The following is a 20,875-nucleotide window of genomic DNA, read 5'->3' as shown; positions in this document are numbered from 1 at the left end:
GCAGGAGAAGCAGGCTGGATCCTTGGGTCAAGAAGGAAATGGCAACTCACTCCAGTATTCTTGGCTGGGAAATCCCATGGACAGAGGAGTCTGGCTGGCTACACTGCGTGGTGTCACAAAGGAGTCGGACACGACTTAGCGACTCAACAACAATAGTTGATTACAGCTCTCTTTGGCATCACACTATATAGCAGTGTTGTGGCGGTTTGTGGCACTGCAGGGCATTTTTCTGTATTGCAAAGTCACTCAGTTATGCACATAATTATAGGTTAATCCCAAGAAACCGGATATAGTTTCCTGTGCTGAACAGGACTTTGTTGTTTATCCATCCTCAATGTAATTGTTTCCTTTACCAACCCCAAACTCCCAGTCCTTCCCTCTCCCTTCCCTCCTCCCCCTTGACAACCACAAGTCTCATCTCTTTCCGTTCTCTATGTATTTTGCTAGCAGTTTCTAAACAAAGGGTGTATGAGATCAGGGTTGCAACTAGTAGAACAATTTTTACTTGCTTGAGTAAGGTTCTACTAAAATTGCATCACGAAATTGATGCTTTAAAAATATTTACCAACCAAAATCCAAAACTGGATTCTTTACACTACATCTGCCTGTCTTGCCCGTTGTACTTGTATTCTTAACTTATGAAACTGTGTTTCCAGACCCTGGGCCCTCAGTCATGCTACGTCCTGCTGGTTAGCAATTTTTGGAGAACCTTCCTTCTAAACACTTGAATAGCCATCTCCCTCTTCTGCCTGCTGATAGTTACTTTCTGATTACTTGCCCCCTGAGTTACTGCAATAACCACCTTGCTGCCTAAGCAGTGTCCTGTCTTCAACTGTCCTCTTCTTTCTAGCCTCCAAGTAGCTGCCAGAGAAGCTTTCTTTAGAAAAGACCTGTTCTGCTTAAAATCCTTCAATGACTTGCAGGGTAAACGACAACCTCCTTATCTTGGAAGGCAGTGCCTTTCAAGATCTGGCCCCTGAACTCTCTGCTGTCCTTCACTGACTCTTTAGACTGCAACAGAACCAAACCACTTTCTTGACCCCCTTCTCCGGCTTTTGAATCACTGCCCATGAGCCTTCAGCACTTCTCTTTTTTGCCTGGCAAACTTTTAGTCATCCATTACCACAATACCAAATATTAAGCCTCTTTTCGGCAGCCCTTTCTTCATCCTCTATTTATGCTTTTTATTTTTCTCACTAGAATGAAAATTGCTCCAGGGAATGACCCTGGGTTGTTCATCTTGATATCTTCAGCAGCTAAATGTTAGCTTGGGGACTTCCTTGGTAGGTCCAGTGGTTAAGAATTTGCCTTCCAATTTAGGGGATATGGGTTTGATACCTGCCTTGGGAACTAAGATCCCACAAGCCCCAGGGCAACTAAACCCCCATGCCTGCAATTAGGGCCAGGCCTCAGCCACACATTAAAAAAAACAAAACTTTTTTTTTAATTGGCACTTAAGTACTAAGTAGATGTGAGTTGAATGTTTAACGTTTCCAAATGCCCTTGTCTCATGTCCAAATCTAATATCCCTATACTTCTAATATTCTTATACCAAACCTGAATTGTTGGCTTGGCATAAAGCTCATAGTTGACCTACTTCTTTCCTAGCTCTGCCTTTTCTTGCCTGCCCCATGCTCTAAAACTACCTCTAATTCCCATCCATCCTCCTATCCCAGACCACGTATAAGAGTTCCCCTTTGCCCAGTTGTTTCAACAAGATCTGGTGAATTAGCAAGTTGACTAATTCATATGAGTTGTGGTGAGATGGTTGCTGAGAGGAGAGGGGTTTCTCATTAACTAATCTCTGATAAGACTTTAGGCAATGGAGGACAAAAGGATTCTATCATTCATGTTTTATTATCGTGATTTTTCCATCTTCTATCTAACAATAACATGCAGAATCTTGTAAAAATGCCTTACCGGAATCAAGAAATGTTTAGTTTAAAGCTTCTAAAACACAAAGAGAGATAGCTAAAGCTTTCTTCCAGAAAAAATGATTGATTTCACCTCTACTCCATTATTATTGACATGCTGAAGGATTTCAAAGTTTCATGATTTAATTCAGTAGAGTTTAGTACATTTAATAGTGGTTATCCAACATTTGTTTAAGGGTGATGTGAATAAAGCTGAATTAGATATTGAAGTGAAAATTCTGGTTTTATATGCCCCTTCTCTCTAATTCTCAGTCTAAAAGCATCCTCATCTCCTGCCAGCTCCTTCCTGTGCAGTTGTGGTTGACTTTTTCTTGTAATGCTTTCTCGGTTTAGACACTGATATATCTTTGTTCAGTGGGCTTAATTTGGGACAGCAATGTTCGTTCCAATGAGTTTATTCTGTGCTTTCTTTTGCAAATCCTCCAACCCCAACCCCCTTCCTGGATCATTTTCTACTCATGACGTTGAGAGGGTTTATCATTGTATACTCACAGACTCACACTGTATACTTTTGACAGGGGCTCCCCTGGAAAACTCAATCCTGTTTCACGTCTGTGATTTTCTTTTACCTCCACCATGGTTCATGTTCTAGGAAGACAGGCCAGGTGGCAGTCTTGTCTGGTCTATTCTGGACTACCCTGCTCTTTCTCAGCCACCCTCGTCATTGGTTGTGCTCTCTTCCCTAGACCCCCACACGTACCCACAGACTATCTAGAAGGAGTTTCAGGGTGCCTTGAAGGCAGTCAGCGTGCAGCAACAGATGTAGACCACCATCCAGCTGCCTCTCCACCACGAATTCTCTAATTTACATATCCATTTATTTTAGCATACATCATTTATTTTATTCATACATCAGGGGTGATCTTTGAGAGTCTGTATTGTTGTTCTTTTGGGACAGAATGGTTGGAATAGAGAAAGCAGCCATGTAGCTCTGTGACTTCTATTTCTGGTGATGCAGATATTTACTGGTCCTTCACTGTTGGCACTTTCTTTCCATAGGAGACTAGAAGAAACAGAGTTGGGTGAAGGATCCTCAGATCCCTAGAGTCTGAAGTGTAATTTTCCTGCTGCTCCCACAGATGCCTGTTGGGAGATGATAAGGCTGTGAAATTAGGAAGAGGTTCATAGATGCTGCTTTTATCACCCCCATGGGATGGGGATGCTGCTTTCATTACCTCCATTTGTCCTAAGGGCCCTTGCTCCATGTGACTTTGCCATCCCTCCATTCCTCTGAGCTTCGAAGGTGTCTCCGTACAGAAAAATACAGTCCCGTGTCCACTGCAAACAGGATTCCCATCACCACACAGAAAGTGATTTGGTGCCAAGGTAGAAAGAATGACGAGACGGTTTGTAAAGTTTCTAGATCTGAGCAGAGAGATGAGAAAAAATGACATTTGTTAAGGCAGAAAATTGGCATAAGCAGTGAGGTCATCAATGTGAAGTCTTTCTGACACCTGCTAAGAAACAGATTCTATTGAATGTGGGGGAGTCTGGAAGAAAGCCACAGCTTCCTCCTACCAGTTTTGGATTCTAGTGCTTCTTGAGCAATAGTGTTTTCATGTTTGATGGAGGTACTTGTAGCTGGGTTTTGCGTGAGATCATCAACCCTGAATATTCATTGGAAGGACTGATGCTGAAGCTGAAGCTCCAATACTTTGGCTACCTGATGCGAAGAGCTGACTCATTAGAAAAGACCCTGATGCTGGGAAAGATTGAGGGCAGGAGGAGAAGGAGGTGACAGAGGATGAGATGTCTAACTCAATAGACATGAGTTTGAGCAAACTTGGGAGTTAGGTAAGGACAGGGAAGCCTGGCATGCTGTGTATGGGGCTGCAAAAAGTCGGACATGACTTAGCGACTGTACAACAGCAATAAGAGATATCAAACTTTAAGTTGTTGTGAGAACACTGTTTTTTAATTCAGTAACTTTCTCTTGTGTCTCCAAACTATACTCATTGTATTCACCCGACTCAAGAAAATGAAAAAAAAAAAAAACCCAACACACACACACACACACACACACACACACACACAAAGTAAGCCATTGAAATCTACTACTTATCCTACTTATCGTCAGAAAATATTTCTTTATCAAGGCTCAGTAACTAAGAACCCAAAATGGAAAGGGGTAGAATTTGTTGGTTCTCAACCTCTTAGTCATTAAGATTGTTTTAAAGTCATTCCTTGCTGTTGCCTATAAGGTAGTAAGATTAGAGTGGATTTTTAGTCTCAATTTAAAAAATCTTAATTTTGATATAATTTTGAACTTAAAAAATGGATGTCAGTAAAGTACAAATAACTCTCAGATATTCTTTACCTAGATTTACTAATTGTTTGCAATTTGTCCCCATTTTCCTTATTATTTGCTCTCTCTTTTCCTAACTATTTGAGAGTATTTACTTTCAATTTAAATTGTGATAAAGTTATTTTTTATACAAACTATGGCATTGTTTTGTTAGAATCTCAGATGTGTGTCTATATTGCTGTATTATTACATGTAAATTGCTTATAGTGTATTGTTGTTCAGTCACTCAGTTGTGTCGAATCTTGGTGACCCCATGGACTGCAGCATGCCAGGCTTAACTGTCCTCCACTATCTCTCAGAGTTTGCTCAAGCTTATGTCCGTTTAGTCAATGATACTATCCAACCATCTCATCCTCTGTCGCCCCCTTCTCTTCCTGCCCTCAATCTTTCCCAGTATCAGGGTTTTTATCTCAGTCTGATTCCAGGTGGAAGTTTTGGGAGATTAGGAAGTCCAGGAGCACCATGGCAGGGCATCTCTGACCCTGGAGGATGGTGTTACAGAAACTGGAGATGTTTTCCAAATTATTTGGAAAGTGGAATTCAATATCAGTTCAATTCAGTCGCTCAGTCATGTCTGACTCTTTGCGACCCCATGGACTACAACACGCCAGGCTTCCCTGTCCATCACCAACTCCCAGAGCTTGCTCAAACTCATGTGCCTTGAGTCGGTGATGCCATCCAATCATCTCATCCTCTGTCGTCCCTTCTTCTTCTGCTTCAATCTTTGCCAGCATCAGGGTCTTTTCCAATGAGTCAGTTCTTCGCATCAGGTGGCCAAAGGATTGGAGTTTCAGCTTCAGCATTACTCCTTTCAATGAATATTCAGGACTGATTTCCTTTAGGATTGACTGTCCTTGCTGTCCAAGGGGCTCTCAAGAGTCTTTTCCAACACCTCAGCTGAAAAGCATTAATTCTTAGGTGTTCAGATTAAGTGCATGTAATGAAGCATTCAGCACAGTGTCCAGCACACTGAAAAATGCCCAATAAATGTCAGCTTGTCTTTGTTACAAAAGTGGAAATTGAGTTCAAGAGACTAACTGGCCACAGTCATATGGTTAATCAGCAGCAGAGCCAGAACACAGGTTCTGGGTCTTTCTGTGAGAAAGTGAGGGGTTACTGCCAGCTTGACTCTTGGCTAAGACTTGAGACTTGGAAGAGAAAGGGGAGCAGGAGCAGGCAAAAAAAGGGCCAGCACGATAGAGACACACAAGAGTGTGGATATGGTTTGAATGAGGTAAGTTAGGACAGGCATATTTATGAGGGAGGAAATGTGGCCTTTGCACCTGCTGTCATGTTGCAGAGTGAATGACACTCGTAAAGAAGTCTGTGGAATTGTCAGCAATTTCCTCCCAACTCATCTCCCCAGTGTGAATGCAAGATTCCCAGCACAGGGGTCTCTGGACCCTTTAGTGCCGCACATGTCTTACCTTGAACAGTGATCTGCACAGACTCTGAAGACTCGTTTTTAGACCCGATAATGCCCCTGCAGAAGTAGGAACCACTGTGTTCAAGTTTTGCTTCTGGAATGTAGAAGTCAGAATTCTCATGAGAATACTTCTTGCCTCTGCCATTCTGGAAATACTGGACCTTTGCTACAGGAGTTTTCTTCCAGCTGTGGCACTTCAGCTTAATGGGCTCTCCCAGTTTTACCACCCATCGAGAGGCCTGGAGCAAGAGCCAGCCTGCAGAACACAAAGAGAACACAGGCCCAGGAGGCCTCAGCATCCCGCACAAGGCTCTTCTGAAGAGAATGCTCACCACCCAGGTCCTGGGGGACAATGGAACTCCAGACAGGGCGGCGCCGTCCTTATATAACTTTCTTTGGGAAAAAGACAACTGGACTCTGGATGAGAACTCAAGTCACTCCAAGAACTTTTGTCTAATGGGAGAGAGGGACAGACACATACATGATCAAAGCATAAAGTGAGAGCAGAGGGACTAAGTGATGAGGCAGGTGAGAAGCAAGCTGCAGCATCCTTAAAGTCCACACTTGGATTTGCTATGGAAGGTGATAAGGGGCCATTGTAAATTCTAGATCAAAGAGTAAGAATCATATTAGAATATAAGGAAAGGCAGACTTCAGAAGGAATAGATGGTTTTAGGAATGTTGGAAGACTGTTGCAATCAGTCAGGAAGAAGGTTACTGAGTATCCGTAGGAGTGGCTACAGAAATTGTGAAGGAGAACTCCTTGTAAAAGTCAGGGAGAGGAAAGAAAAGCATGCTTGGTAGTGCTGATGGTAACTGCTAATTTCAGGGGCCACAGTGTCTTAGCAAGACCATTTCATTACAGAGCACAGCCTTCAAGACGGAAACAGTTAATCATCAAAACAACTCTTTCACAACCGCCTTGCCAAGTAACCGGACTTCACACACACAGAGAACTTGAAGTTGGTGAGGAAGTTGGCCTGAATAATTTAAAATGATACTGCAGAGAAATTTTAAAATGACATGAGAAAACATTTATCAGAGAATGTTAAGTTAAAAAGAATATAAAACATATGTATGCTCATAAAAAAAGAAAGAACATGTGCTAAAATATTAACAGTGGTTACATATGTAATCATATATATATATACATACACACATATATATACATAACTTATGTTGTACATACACGCACGCGCACACACACACACGTATAGTTTGGTTTCTTTGAGGGGAGAATGTTCTTATTCCATTCAGGGTGTCATGGACTCAGTGAATGTTCATATAGACATTAGTTAAACAAATATCTTATTGAGAACTTACTATGTCATGTCATGCAGATTGGGGACACCCAGATGACTGAGACACATCAAAGAACCTGTGGTCTAGGCGTAGAAACACATATACTCAGAAATAATTATAATACCAGGTGATAAGTGCTACAACAGGCTAAGAACAAAGGACTGCATGACCAAAGAGAATGGAGCAAAGAAATTCGGCCCGAAGAAAGTAAGCAAAGCTTCTCAGAGAAGAAGATAAGTGAAGTGGGTCCAAAAGAATGATCAGGAGTTTGCCTGGTGAACTTAATGCTCTTGTTCAGAGTTTAAAACTGTTCACACTAATTAGACTTCTAAAGTCAGTTTCTAGAGCCAAGTTTAAGACAAACTAACAACTCCCAGACCTGAGGTTTCTCTTGCTTCCTGTTGGTAATTCCCCATTTTTTTGGTCACAGGTGGCCATCTCTTGGGCTTCCCAGGTGGTGCTAGTGGTAAAGAACCTGCCTGCCAAAGCAGGAGACGTAAGAGATGTGGCTTAGATCCCTGGGTTGGGAAGATCCCCTGGAGGAGGACATGGCCATCCACTCCAGTATTCTTGCCTGGAGAATCCCATGGACAGAGGAGCGTGGCAGGCTACAGTCCATAGGGTCACAAAGAGTCGGATATGACTGAAGCAACTTGGCACACAGGCATGGCCATCTCTCACCTAGCTAGATTGAGAACTAAGTCAACTAAGTAACACAGCCAGGTGTAGGAGCCCAGAAAATCAGCTTCAGAGACCCAGGTCCGTGGAATTTTGTTGCAGGTCCTCCTTCATTAAACCCGCCTTTCCCTCCAGGCTTGTTCCACTCACATACATTATGCAGATGGGGCAGTCATGCAAATAGAGTGAAGCTTACAAGACACAGCAGGTACCAGGCTATGTGGTGTGATTTCAGGGACACCAGGAGAGATCTCTGCCTCAACATACTTCTCCTTGCATCCAATGCCTGGATTTTGTTAAGACACAAAGACTTTCGTTCCATGATGAATGTGCAGGCTGAACGTGTATCTATCTCTATTAGGAGAGATTTCACATTGCCAAATTTAGGCTGAAGTGTATATTTGAGTGTAGCGTTGATGGGAAGAGGAGATAGATATGATGCTAGATTAGGGGTGGCTTGTGGGGTAGCTTAGAGAATATGGAGATTGTGTCTGAGAATGAGGAGATTGAGGTCCTAAAGTGGATTCATTAATTTATTCAATAACTGTTATAGAACATTGATGTCATGCCCTGACCTTCAGATGACACCATTCATGCTGTATATTTTCATATTTTATGTGAATGTAGATTCTTGGAATTGTGCAGTCCAGCAGCCCTGTCCCTAGTGTATGCCAGGCTTTGACATTTTATCTAAGGCCTACTTGTAGCTAGGACTACAATACTGATGTAATTCAATAGACTACAGATCATCTCATCCTAGTTTTAACCCCCAGGAACATTATTTTTTTTCAGGGCCTCTTTTTTTTATCCTTTATTCGTCAGTTCCCTTTTCCCCTTCTCCTACTCACCTACGTGGACTTCTAGCTTCACCGGGTCACTGAGTGCGGAGAGGCCTGTCTGACACTTGTACTCGCCACTGTCCTTAACCTTGACATCTGCGATGAAGTAGCTGGGGGTCTGGCTTGAGATGAGAGTCCCATTGTGCCACCACTTTGTGGAATTGTCTTCAACAGGGTAGTCTCCCTGGCACTTCAGAGTCACACGGTCATTCGTGAGCACCTGGTTCCACCGAGGGTCTAGGAGTACCACAGCCTTTGAGAGATCTGCTGAAGTGTTAAGAGAATGTAGATAAGGGCAGAGAAGTGAGCAGGCTCTATACTGGTATTTCCAAGGAGGCTCAAAACCCATTGCAAACTGAGAGTTGGCATTTCAGCCTTAGTATTGCACTCAGTCCATAGAAGGCAATGGCAACCCACTCCAGTACTCTTGCCTGGAAAATCCCATGGATGGAGGAGCCTGGTGGGCTGCAGTCCATGGGGTCGCTAAGAGTTGGACGCAACTGAGCAACTTTACTTTCACTTTTCACTTTCATGCATTGGAGAAGGAAATGGCAACCCACTCCAGTGTTCTTGCCTGGAGAATCCCAGGGACGGGGGAGCCTGGTGGGCTGCTGTCTATGGGGTCGCACAGAGTCGCACACGACTGAAGTGACTTAGCAGCAGCAGCAGCAGCATTGCACTCAGTCTGAGCATATTGACTTGGAGAGACTTAGCCTCTTCCTTGGTAGGGCCAAGCCCACTGTATTGGGGGAATTGCCCCTGCCAAGAATCTGCCCGCAATGCAAGAGGCCTGGTTTCAATCCCTGGGTCGGGAAGATCCTCTGGAGAAGGAAATGGCAATCCACTCCAATATTTTGCCTGGAGAATCCCATGGACAGAGGAGCCTGGAAGGCTATAGTCCATGGGGTTGTGAGTCAGACAAAACTTAGTGACTAAACCACCACCACCACCACCATCAACTCCATGTCAACAGTTTCTTGTGCAAAGAACACTTCAGTGTTCTAACAGTGCCCTGCAGCTATTACATATTTACACGCCTCACTTGATCAGTCCAAGACCATGAAGCAAACTCACCAGTTTGTGTGTCAGCTGAAACTGTAAGAAAAAAAGAATAAAACAAATATTGATCAGCAGCAGAGAACAGGGTGACTGGAGTGTGGTATTTAAACTCCCCTGCCCACCTCTGCCCTCAGAGGCCAGTGTTCCCAAGAATCAGGATAAAGATAGTGGGGACTTCCCTGGTGGTAAGAATCCGCCTGCCAGTAAAGGGGACGCGGGTTCAATCCCTGGCGCCAGAAGTAAGATCCCACACACTGCAGAGCAACCAGAGCTCATGTTCTAGAGCCCATGAGCCACAACTACTGAAGCCCGAACCCCCTAGACCCTGTGCTCCACAACAAGAGAGACCACCGCGACAAGAGAGACCACCGCGACAAGAGAGACCACCGCGACAAGAGAGACCACCGCGACAAGAGGCTTGTGCTCCGCCACTAGAGACAGCCCGCGCAAAGCAATGAAGAGCCTGAGCGCCACAGTGAAGGCCCAGTACAGCCGTTAAATAAACAAACAAGTAAAGACATCTTAAACAAAGATGAATAGGGTGGGTATCTCCCCCATTGCCTGCCTTCTGGTTTCCAGCATCTGTACCTCCTAATCTGTTGTCTGCCCAAATCCCTGTTTTCAATACCCTTCCTCCTTTGTCCCTGTTCAAACCCCAAAGTTAAGGGCACAGGTTGAATATCTCTGAATCAAGCCATGGAAACTATCTCCACCCAAGTCCTCTGGAAAGGCTAGAAATGAAAAGCCTGAGAGAGGAGCATTGGAAAGTGAGAATGGGAGACAGGCCTTAGGGGCTACCCAGTGCATGCTTGTCAGTTTATAGCCAGAGAAGCTGAGACCTAGAGGAGTGAAGTGACGGAGACCTCATGTCCTCTCCTTTCACCTCCTGATTATGCCCATTTCCCGTATCTCTAACCCCTGAAGCTGTGTCCTAGGAGCTAAACCAAGGTCTATAGACATAGGAAGGGGTCTGTCCTTGGTTAAGGGTCTCATTCCTTGCCTGAGGAGAGATTCCTTCTCATTCCTTGCCTGCTGTGCCCAGGGCATCTTGTCCTCTGCTCCCAGGCCCAGTGAGTCTGACTTACCTAGAAGCAGCAGAGCTGCCGGTGGTAGCAGTTGCCACATGCTGTGTGTTAGAGTGTGCAAGTCACCACAGATAGGAACCCTCAAGAGACCTAGCTGACTCGGAGAGAGGAAGTAAACAGCCTTTCTCCCCACCCCTAATCTATTACGCACCAGTTTCTATTTCTGGGAACTTCATGTAATTCCTGAATATAAATGGCAGACGAATGAGCCCACTTCTTGCATTAAGACCCACCAATGCCACGTTCGAGACAATAGGAGCCTGGAAATGAGACTCAAGAAAGAGAACACTTCCTTAGGGGGGGTCTCTTGTTCTATTTCAAAATGTCTCACTCTCCTGCTTGGCCCAGACCCATCCCCAAGCAGCCAGGGCCTGCCTACAGAAATAAAAAGAGAAAGTCAAGTCACTCAGTTGCGTCCGACTCTTTGCAACCCCATGGACGGTAGCCTACCAGGTTTCTTCGTCCATGGGATTCTCCAGGCAAGAATACTGGAGTGGGTTGCCATTTCCTTCTCCAGGGGATCTTTCTGACCCAGGGATTGAAGCTGGGTCTCCTGCATTGCAGGCAGATGCTTTACTGTCTGAGCGACCAGAAGGTACCCACAGGAAGCAGTCATTTAAATCTTCAGATCATTACAAGTGTCCTTCACCCCGATATTATCTACAGTAATATTTTCTTTTAAAATTGGAGATGTGTATACCTCTGGGATCTGTAAACTGCAGGAGCTACTAACTTAGTGGGAATTTGATCATGAGATTTGAATCCTCTATTAAAAGAAATAAGCAGTGGGAGAAATGGGCTCTGGGAGGAGGAGATACCTCCAAAAAGTTGGAAGGAATGAAGAGAAGGTGGAAAGGCAGGAAAGGAAGCGGGTGAGGTGAGAACTAGGGTGATACTTCTCCCAGTGTTCCTAGGGCTGTGATGGGCCACAGTAGCTCAGATTAGCTCAGGCCCCTCAGGGCCCTGTGAAGTTCCTTACCGGAAAAGGTGGAGGTGCAGTGGTTAGGAAGTGGTAAAGTTGTTAACCTCTTCTCCTCCTTTCTTGACATCACTCTGCCAAAATACACACACCCACACACCCCCCACCCTCACCCCTGCACTGTTTGCTCTCACATCAGTCTAGTTCCTAGACAGAAAATCAATGGCTCTGCTTGGCCATTTCAGGCCCCCAGCAGGCTTCTGGACATCTAGGACAGGCCTTGCTTGGAAAAGCCCAGGAAGTGAGCAGCAGACAGAAGTGGGCTGGTGATGTTTGGCAGGAGTAGCATAGAATCCGGAGAAGGCAATGGCACCCCACTCCAGTACTCTTGCCTGGAAAATCCCATGGATGGAGGAGCCTGGTGGGCTGCAGTCCATGGGGTCGCTAAGAGTCGGACATGACTGAGCGACTTCACTTTCACTTTTCACTTTCATGCATTGGAGAAGGAAATAGCAACCCACTCCAGTGTTTTTGCCTGGAGAATCCCAGGGACGGGGGAGCCTGGTGGGCTTGCCGTCTATGGGGTCGCACAGAGTTGGACACGACTGAAGCGACTTAGCAGCAGCAGCAGCAGCATGGAATCAGAGGCTGGCACAAGTGACCACTGCTTTGGACACTTCCTTTCCACTCCGGAGTGATATAAAAACTGCTCTACACGTTTTCATTTCTCTGGAGTAGAGTTAATCTGTCCTCTCCTATTATCGTCTTCCCTGCTCCCAACATGCTCCTACAGCAGCCCCTCCCCCACAGGCCCTTGGATTAAGTGTCTGATTAGGATGAATGGCGGAAAGGAATGAAGCAGCCATTCTAGTGCTCCTCTCGGGTGATTTATTTGTATCTTCCAAAATCCAGACTTGTATTTGAAATCTTCAGGCTCCATGCTGTAGCACTGTGGTGGCTTATCTGGGAAGCCTAAAATCGAGTGTCTTCTGGGTTTTCTGTGGCTTCAGGGTGAAAGGTGGGTACCTCTCAATGCTCTCTGTTGTCCTTTGTTCCCTGAAGCAGCTTTCTGCCACATACGTGATGCCAGGTGTTCACTTTATTTTCCTCCTTTGAGGTTTAATTTTCTTCTTGCCTCATGTTCTGTCTGTGGCCTTCAGTTGGAGGGAGGAACTGTCAGCTGTCAAGAGCATGGGCTAGACTGGAAGGAGAGGAGGGGAACACAGGAGGACCGCAAAAGAGTGGGAGCCATTCTGCAGGTTTTCTTGAACAGCCCTCTAACCGACTGTGGTTGGGCTGGTAAGGACTGACCTTACAGTAAATGCAAATTTTTAAAAAGAAGAACAGATGGTCTTGGCATTATCTTATACTGGAGTGTTTGTGCTTGCTTTTTCTTTTCTCCCTCATCTTTTTCTTTACTCCTTCCCTTCTTCTCTTCCTTCATGTTGAAATGGCAGCCACAGCACAAGGTTCTGAGATTACAGAGGTCCTCGATTATCACCCCTGGGATTTATAGTTTCTTCTGGCTTGGAACAGAGAAGGCAATGGCGCCCCACTCCAGTACTCTTGGCCTGGAAAAATCCCATGGACAGAGGAGCCTGGTGGGCCTCAGTCCATGGGGTTGCTAAGAGTCGGACACGACTGAGTGACTTCCCTTTCACTTTTCACTTTCATGCATTGGAGAAGGAAATGGCAACCCACTCCAGTGTTCTTGCCTGGAGAATCCCAGGGACGGGGGAGCCTGGTGGGCTGCTGTCTATGGGGTCGCACAGAGTCGCACACGACTGAAGTGACTTAGTAGCAGCAGCAGCAGCTGGCTTGGAAAACTCCATGGACAGAGGAGCCTGGCAGGCTGTAGACAATGGGGTTGCAAAAGAGTCAGACACGACTGAGTGAATGATCATGGCAGCGGAAGACTACCCACATAAGCATCTGAAGTGCTTCAGGAACTTAGAAAAGGTTTGTGAAATTCTGTGTATCCACAGAGAAGGCAGTGGCTAATTCTAGGGGAGGAGTCCACATGGAAGAGAGAACACCTTTACTGGATCACAGAAGATGATCTCGTGTTCAGCAGGAAGGCTTTTGAGGGAAACGGGCGTTTCAGGCAACAGCAGCATCATGAGCCAAGACCGTAAGAGAAATAGGTGGGCATGTTTACAGAGCTGAGGATAGCTCCAGAGGATTCGTGAATACGACAAAAGAGAAGCACAAGCTTTTAAAGGTCTAAGAGGGCTGCGTTTCAGATGAGTGTGGGATGGAATTCCAATTCTACTACTTTAACTTGCTAGGCCTCAGTTTCCATATCTCTTAAATGGGGCTAGCAAAAATGGCACCAACCCTAAGGAGTTGTTGTGAAGTTTAAATGAAATAATGCATTCAAAGTTGTTGGTTCCATATCTAGATACACACCTATTGATGACAACTGGAAGTGGAACACAAGAGGCTGAGGCCGGCTCTCGTTTCCTGACTTAAGTTGTGACGCTCACATCCCCTGCAATCCTGCAGTGGCCTGTGCTCCTCCTTTGTAGTACTCATCACATTTGTGGACTGTAAGGTCTTTGAGGGCAGGGAATCTGTTCCTCTTGTTCATCGTTGTATTCCCAGCATACAATACAGTGCCTTGAGTAGACTCCTGCTTGGTTGCGCAGTCATGTCCAGCTCTTTGCAACCCATTTGCTGTAACCCCCCAGGCTCCTCTGTCCCATGGGGTTTCCCAGGCAAGAATACTGGAGTGGGTTTCCATTTCCTTCACCAGGGGATCTTCCTGACCCAGGGATTGAACTCACATCTCTTGAGTCTCTTGCATTGCAGGCAGCTTCTTTACTGTCTGAGCCACTAGGGAAGCCCCCAAATAAGCCATGTGTGTGTGTGAGTGCTTGGTTGTGTCCGACTTTTTGTGCCCCATGGACTGTAGCCTTCCAGGCTCCTCTGTCCATGAGATTTCCCAGGGAAGAACACTGGAGTGGCTTGCCATTTCCTTCTCCAGGGGATCTTCCTGACTCAGGGATTGAACCCACATCTCTTGACTCTCCAGGCTCTTTACTAGTTGAGTCACCAGGGAAACCCTCGAGGAAGCACTCAATTAATGTTTATTAGGTGATCATAAAAGACTTTGTGTACCATGGTGAAAATTTTGGATTTTCTTGAACTGTTATCATGGTAGTTTTTACAAAACATAAAACTGATCTTCAAAGTTTTAAGCTGGGGAATAACATAGTCCACGGAATAGGTTGGAGGGGAAAGAGATTGAAAATGGAGGAAAAACTTGGGAAGTTATTTTAACAGCTGAGTTGAGGGAGATTCTCTGTTAAAGAAGTGAAAATGCAATGGAAGCTTTTAGGAGAGATGTTAAGAAGGTGGAATGGACAGCATTTGGATGAATGAACGGCAATGAAGAGTGGTTTCGAAGGAGGGGCTAGGTGATGCTCAGCTTTCTGATTTGGGTTATCAGGAGGATGGCAACACATTTCTTGGGCATAAGAAATAGAGGAAGGAGAGCAGGCTTTGAGAGAGAGAGAGAAAATGATCTCAGCTTTTGACACTGAGTTGGAGATTGGTGGTGATTTTAGGTGAAGATGTCAAGTAGGCAGTTGGATATATGACTCTGGAACTCAGAAGGGTCTGGACAAGAGATTTAGGAGGCATCAACATGGTTGATGTTTTAAACTTTTGATAAAAGCTCTAGGCCCTCTCCTAAGAAAAAGTGCACATATATATACCATTTTCCCTATAATTTAAGAACCTCCATGTGAAGCCCATCTAGAGAGCATAGGTTAAGATAAAGTATAAAAATCTCTTTGTTTATAAGAGTATTGATTGAGAAAGAAAGGGGAACAGTGAGGAAAAGGGGAAGCAAGGGGAGAGGTGGGAAGGGGCTAAAGAGAGGGCCAGTGACGGAAACTTGACACTCAGCAACTTTGACAGGGTGTGAAAAGGAAGAATAGCTGACAAAGGAAATTGGGTAGGAGGGGCTAACGGAGAGAGCGCAGCAAGACAGCCCAGGGAGAATGGATCTTGTAGGAGAGAGAATTCAACAGTATAAAATGCTGTAGAAAAGTTTAAGAGAAAGTTCTTTCAGTGTGGCAATCCAAGAACTATTTACAACCTTTGCCTGAGCAATTTCAGGGGCTGGGGTTGGGTGATAGGAGCTTGATAACTTTTGGCTGAAGATTGGGTAGAAATGAAAAAGTGTTTCAATTTTTAAAATTTTATTTAGTATTTATTTATTTATCTATTTCTGGCTGTGCTGGGTCTCTGTCGCTGTGCACGCTCTTCTCTAGTTGCGGCGAGTGGGCTTCTCTTGGCAGTGGCTTCTTCTGCTGTGGAGCGCAGGCTCTGGGGCGTCTGAGCTTCAGTGGCTGTGGCCTGTGGGCTCAGCTGTTGCTGCTCCCGGGCTCTAGAGCACTGGTCCAGTAGTTGTCACGTATGTGCTTAGTTGCTCCGCAGCATGTAGGATCTTCCCAAATCAGGGATCAAATCTGTTTCTCCTGCATTGGCAGGCAGATTCTTTACCACTGAGCCATCAAGGAAGGCCACGAGTTACTACTCCTTTTAAGTGCTGTGTTATGAAAACATGACTGGATCCACTCCTCTTCCCCTTCTCACCAGCACCTCAGTATTCCTTGGGGAAGCCCCCACTGTGAGTAGTAATAGAAAGTGGTGATTGCTTTTTATTGCAGAAGCCAAAGGAGATAGATCTCCCCTCCGCCCCTCTCCCCATCTTGGGCTTGTGTCTCCCTTAAATTTATATGTTGAAGTCCTAACTCCCAGTAACTCTATAGACTGTGACCGTATTTTGAGATAGGGTATTTAAAGGGTCATTACCTTAAAATGAAGTCATTATGGGGGACCATAACCCAGGATGACTGGTATGGTTATAAGAAGAGGAGATAGGACACAGCCATGCACAGAGGGAAGACCATGTGAACACGCAAGAAAATGGCTATCTACACACCAAAGAAAGAGATCACAGAAAAAAAAGAAACAACCCTTAAAACACGCGATCTCTGACTTCTAGCCCTAGAGCTGTGAGAAAACGAATTTCTGAGGTTTAAGCTCCCCAGTTTGTGATACTTTGCTATGGCAGCCTGATTTGACTAATGCAGAAAGCCAAAGAGCAGGCATGTGAGCTAGGCCTGGCAAGTTTGTCTTTCCTGGAATGCTAAATCTCGAATAAGTAAGACTTGGTCACGTGTAAGGTAGACACCTTTAGAAGAGAGGGATGCAGTTGGGTCCCGGGCACCAGAACAGTAGGACTGGCTGACCTGCCTCCAGTTACCCGCCAATAGGTTCCTTTCTTGACACTGAATATATCCAGATTCTGATATTGTGGCTTACTATCGAGAGCCCTGAGTGACATAGTAAGAAAGGACAATTAGAAGATGATAAGTAGAAGGGGGACAAGGAAAGAAAGGGACATTTTGTTTTAAGTAAAAGACTTGGACTTGCTTACAGGTCTTTGGGAAGAAGTCAGTAGAGTGGGAGAAGTTGGGTGCATGACAAAGAGGGAATATATGATGAAGCAAGCGCAGATCCTGAAGACATGAGAATAGAGCATGGGTGGAGAGTCGGTTCTGAGGTAGGTATGGAACACCTCTCCCTCTGAGCTAAGAGCAGGAGGTGAGGAAGAGTCATCAGTTCCATTCAGTTCAGTCACTCAGTCATGTCCGACTCTGTGACTCCATGGAGTGCAAAACGTCAGGCCTCCCTGTCCATCACCAATTCCCGGAGTTCACTCAAATTCATGTCCGTTGAGTTGGTGATGCCATCTGACCACCTCATCCTCCGTCGTCCCCTTCTCCTCCTGCCTTCCATCTTTCCCAGCATCAGGGTCTTTTCAAATGAGTCAGTTCTTCACATCAGGTGTCCAAAGGATTGGAGTTTCAGCTTCAGCATCAGTCCTTCCAATGAACACCCAGGACTGATCTCCTTTAGGATGGACTGGTTGGATCTCCTTGCAGTCCAAGGGGCTGTCAAGAGTCTTCTCCAACACCACAGTTCAAAAGCATCAATTCTTCGGTGCTCAAGACAAGTCATATGCAAATCTATTTTCAGACTATGAGTAAGAAAGGTGAAGTACTTTATGCCTGATTGCCTTGATTTTCTTGGGTAAGGAGGCAGTCAGCTGTTGAGAAAGAGGGGGCGAAGGTGATAGTAGGAGGGCTTAAGGGTGCCAGAGAAAGTTTAGTGAAGTGAAGTGAAGTTGCTCAGTTGTGTCCAACTCTTTGCGACCCCATAGACTGTAGCCTACCAGGCTCCTCTGTCCATGGGATTTTCTAGGCAATAGTACTGGAGTGGATTGGATCGAACCTGGGTCTCCCACATTGTAGACAGACGCTTTACCGTCTGAGCCACCAGGGTGGTCCTTATGGTGAACAGAAGGAGCTGAACAGGAGTTTACATGTAAAAGGATTGCCAAGCAATGCGAAGGGCCCAGCAGAGGTCGAGGGGTATGGGTTTGTAGCTAGGCCAGTCCTGGTCTCGGTAACTTCTCTCCAGTAGTGTTCAGGTCAAGTACTCTCTGACTAGCTTGCTGACAGTCCTGAGCAGGAGTCCAGGTAGATTATGTCACCTGTAGCACCTCTAAAGCAGCGCAATTGGATTCTGGAAATCCTAGAATGAAGACGGGCAGAAATTCAGTGAAGTCATCCAAGATACAGTTGTGAGAGGGAGTGTGAGCGGTAGGCTGGCCTGGTTGTCTTTGATGTAGCCCAGAAACTCCGGTTATCGATTGCTATGTAACAAACCATACTCAAATTTAAAACAATAATCATGGAGTAAAACAACAGACATTTGATTGTTCTCATGGGTTATATGGGTCAGGAATTCAAATAGAGCATGGTAGGGATGGCTTATATCTGCTCCATAATATCTGAGGGGTGCTCTGGGAAGAATCAAACAGCTAAGGGCTAGAGTCATCTGGAGGCTTTTTCATTAAAAAGAAAAAATGGGGGAAAACTGAGAAAGACAAAGATGCTCAGAAAGTAAAAAAATACTCATGATGATACCCCACTTCACAGATACTAAATCTCAAACACAGATGGAAAATGCACACAGAATAAGACACAGACACAGAGGTCTGAAAACAGATATGCTTATAGAAACACACAAAGGAAGTTAAGGTGAGAAAACTACTCCCAAAATAGGAAGAGATAGACACAAGGGAAGAAAACTACAGGGAACTAAACTATATTTGTGGTGTAACCTTAAACCACAGCCTGAACTTCAGCTATTGCTATTAAAATAACAGCCTATTGACATGTAAGAACTTACCAGAAAATAGATGCTATCTGCTAGAGTGACTTATACATACCCTACCTCGTTATCTCACATCAGAATATACTTAGACTCCCCCCAGGCCTGCAGAATTTTAAGTTGATGATATGGTATGGGAAAGATAATGGTGGAAGAGGAAGGAAATCCAACTTTTGGTTTCGGTTTGACAGAGGCTAGCTGTCAAGCCACTTCTCTTTCCTAAGCTCATCTGTAAATGATGTAATTGAGCTAGATTATATCTAGTTCTTTCCCTTTTAACATTCCACCATTTTGAATATGTGTTAGTCACTCAGTCTTGTCTGACTCTGTGAGACCCCATGATCTGTATCCCTCCAGGATCCTCTGACCATGAAACTCTCCAGGCAAGAATACTGGAGTACCCACTTCCCTTCTCCAGGGGATCTTCCAAACCAGGACTCCAACCCAGGTCTTCTGCATTGCAGGCAGATTCTATACTGTGTGAGCCACCAGGGAAGCCCTATCATTTTGAATGCTGGCTTCCAGGTGTAATTTTCTAAGCCTTGCAGAAAATGAGGCAAGAAATACAGGGCCAAACCTAAGGATAACCTTCTTGTGTGTGGGCATTAAGGAGACAACAAAGACATTTCCTCGTTTTGCACTTAAGAGGTCATGACACAGGGAGGAATGACATTTAAAACAGAAACTTGGTAACATCTGAGGAAGAAACTCTCACCATGGAAACTGAGGAGCATGGGCAATCAAAGCACACGGGTTGCTGATGACCTTGTATGAGCATCCACGTGTGGTGGCCCTGGACCAATACAGAAGATTTAAGGGAAGACAACCCTGAATATTCATTGGAAGGACTGATGCTGAAGCTGAAGCTCTAATACTTTGGCCACCTGATGCAAAGAACCGATTTATTGGAAAAGACACTGATGTTGGGAGAGGTTAGGGCAGGAGAAGAAGCGGGCAACAGAGGATGAGATGGTTGGATGGTATTGCTAACTCAATGATTTGAGCAAACTCCAGGAGGCAGTGAAGGACAGGGAAGCTTGGCATGCTGCAGTCCACGGAATAGCAAAGAGTCGGACATGACCTAGCGGCTGACCAACAAACTCTTAGAGTGTGTTTGTGGTAGCTTCTGGAGATACGTGCTCAGGATCAGGACTGAAGAAACCTGGTGCAATCCAGACCATGCTTCAGCCTTCCCCTCAATGAATAGTCCATCCTTAATCAAAAAGACCCCCACCCATTCAAAGGGCTAAAAACAGCATAAAAGTGGGATCAAAAACTCTGCGGGCATCCCTCACTTGGGAGGCCACCCACCCTATTCTCTGAAGGGGTAACTTTGGCTTCTGCCCTAAATAAACTGCTTCTTGGTTCTCTTTGTTCCTCAACCTCAGTATTTGTTTTTCCTTTGAGTTTTGTGTCCCTTGCTGGATTTTTTTGGATGAGTTGGACAAGAGCTTGCGCTTTTGATAAAGCTTTTCTGGTATCCAAAGTGATTAACTTTGTCTTTTAAAAATTCTGATGAAGGCCATAAGGCTATTTTTTGGGAGTCCAGGGAATTTTCTAGCGGAGCTATCAAATTAATAGCACTAAGATTTAACAGTTAATTTTAAAAGCTGAACTTATGCTTTCTCTTCCATGCAAGCCAGTCAAGCGACACCAAAAAAAACCAAAACCAAAACAAAAATGCTTAGTTTTGAAACGGTTTTTCTTTACTGCCATCTTTTCATCCTTGGAAATGTGAGCAGAGCTCAGAATCATTCCTAGAACTTCAGTCCTTTCTTCTCTTGCCTATATTGTGTGTTGACATTTTAAACAATTACTTGTTTGAAACTACACACGTGATCTAGAATATATTCTTTCTATAAGTAAGTGAAACAATTCAGAAATGTCGAGGCAGTCCGCATGAGGCTTGGAAAAGAACTTCCAGACACGGAATATGGCAGAGAGGAGTGAGGTTTTAAGAACAAAGAGCAGAGATAACGTGGGCACTGGGAGCACAGGAAACAGATGCCTCCTAACAGGTCAGGGAGAGCCAACGCTTTCTGTGGGTTAGTAGCCGATTTTTACGGAGAAGGCA

The 20,875-nt window shown here is 45.0% G+C and overlaps 1 protein-coding gene across 5 annotated transcripts; it reads right to left on the bottom strand.

Moving 5' to 3' along the window:
• Window positions 1–1,838: 1,838 nt before the first annotated feature.
• Window positions 1,839–10,765, bottom strand: LOC102410092 (low affinity immunoglobulin gamma Fc region receptor III). Of its 5 annotated transcripts, none has more exons than XM_006041128.4 (6): window positions 10,629–10,764; window positions 9,559–9,579; window positions 8,494–8,751; window positions 5,667–5,921; window positions 3,110–3,299; window positions 1,839–3,017 (listed from the first exon to the last, which is right to left on the bottom strand). In XM_006041128.4, the coding sequence occupies exons 1-5, from the start codon at window positions 10,666–10,668 to the stop codon at window positions 3,121–3,123; spliced, it is 753 nt and encodes a 250-aa protein (XP_006041190.2). In that variant the 5' UTR covers window positions 10,669–10,764; the 3' UTR covers window positions 1,839–3,017; window positions 3,110–3,120. The 5 variants fall into 5 exon arrangements, with proteins under 5 accessions (XP_006041190.2, XP_006041191.2, XP_006041192.3 ...); XM_006041129.4 differs by having other exon boundaries at window positions 8,494–8,748; window positions 10,629–10,763; XM_006041130.4 differs by lacking the exon at window positions 10,629–10,764 and adding an exon at window positions 10,544–10,600.
• Between the last annotated feature and the right edge of the window lie 10,110 nt (window positions 10,766–20,875).

The sequence above is a fragment of the Bubalus bubalis genome, chromosome 6, assembly GCF_019923935.1.
Source record: "Bubalus bubalis isolate 160015118507 breed Murrah chromosome 6, NDDB_SH_1, whole genome shotgun sequence".
Classification (NCBI taxonomy): domain Eukaryota; kingdom Metazoa; phylum Chordata; class Mammalia; order Artiodactyla; family Bovidae; genus Bubalus; species Bubalus bubalis.
This window is presented reverse-complemented; position numbering and strand designations above follow the sequence as displayed.

Excerpts from the sequence above, each read along its gene's own strand:
- LOC102410092 (XM_006041128.4), bottom strand. The coding sequence starts at position 10,668 with ATGTGGCAACTGCTACCACCGGCAGCTCTGCTGCTTCTAG. Across the intron at positions 8,752-9,558 it reads TTCAGCTGACACACAAACTG|CAGATCTCTCAAAGGCTGTG; the intron begins GTGAGTTTGCTT and ends TTAACACTTCAG. Across the intron at positions 3,300-5,666 it reads TGTGCAGATCACTGTTCAAG|ATCTAGAAACTTTACAAACC; the intron begins GTAAGACATGTG and ends CTCTCTGCTCAG.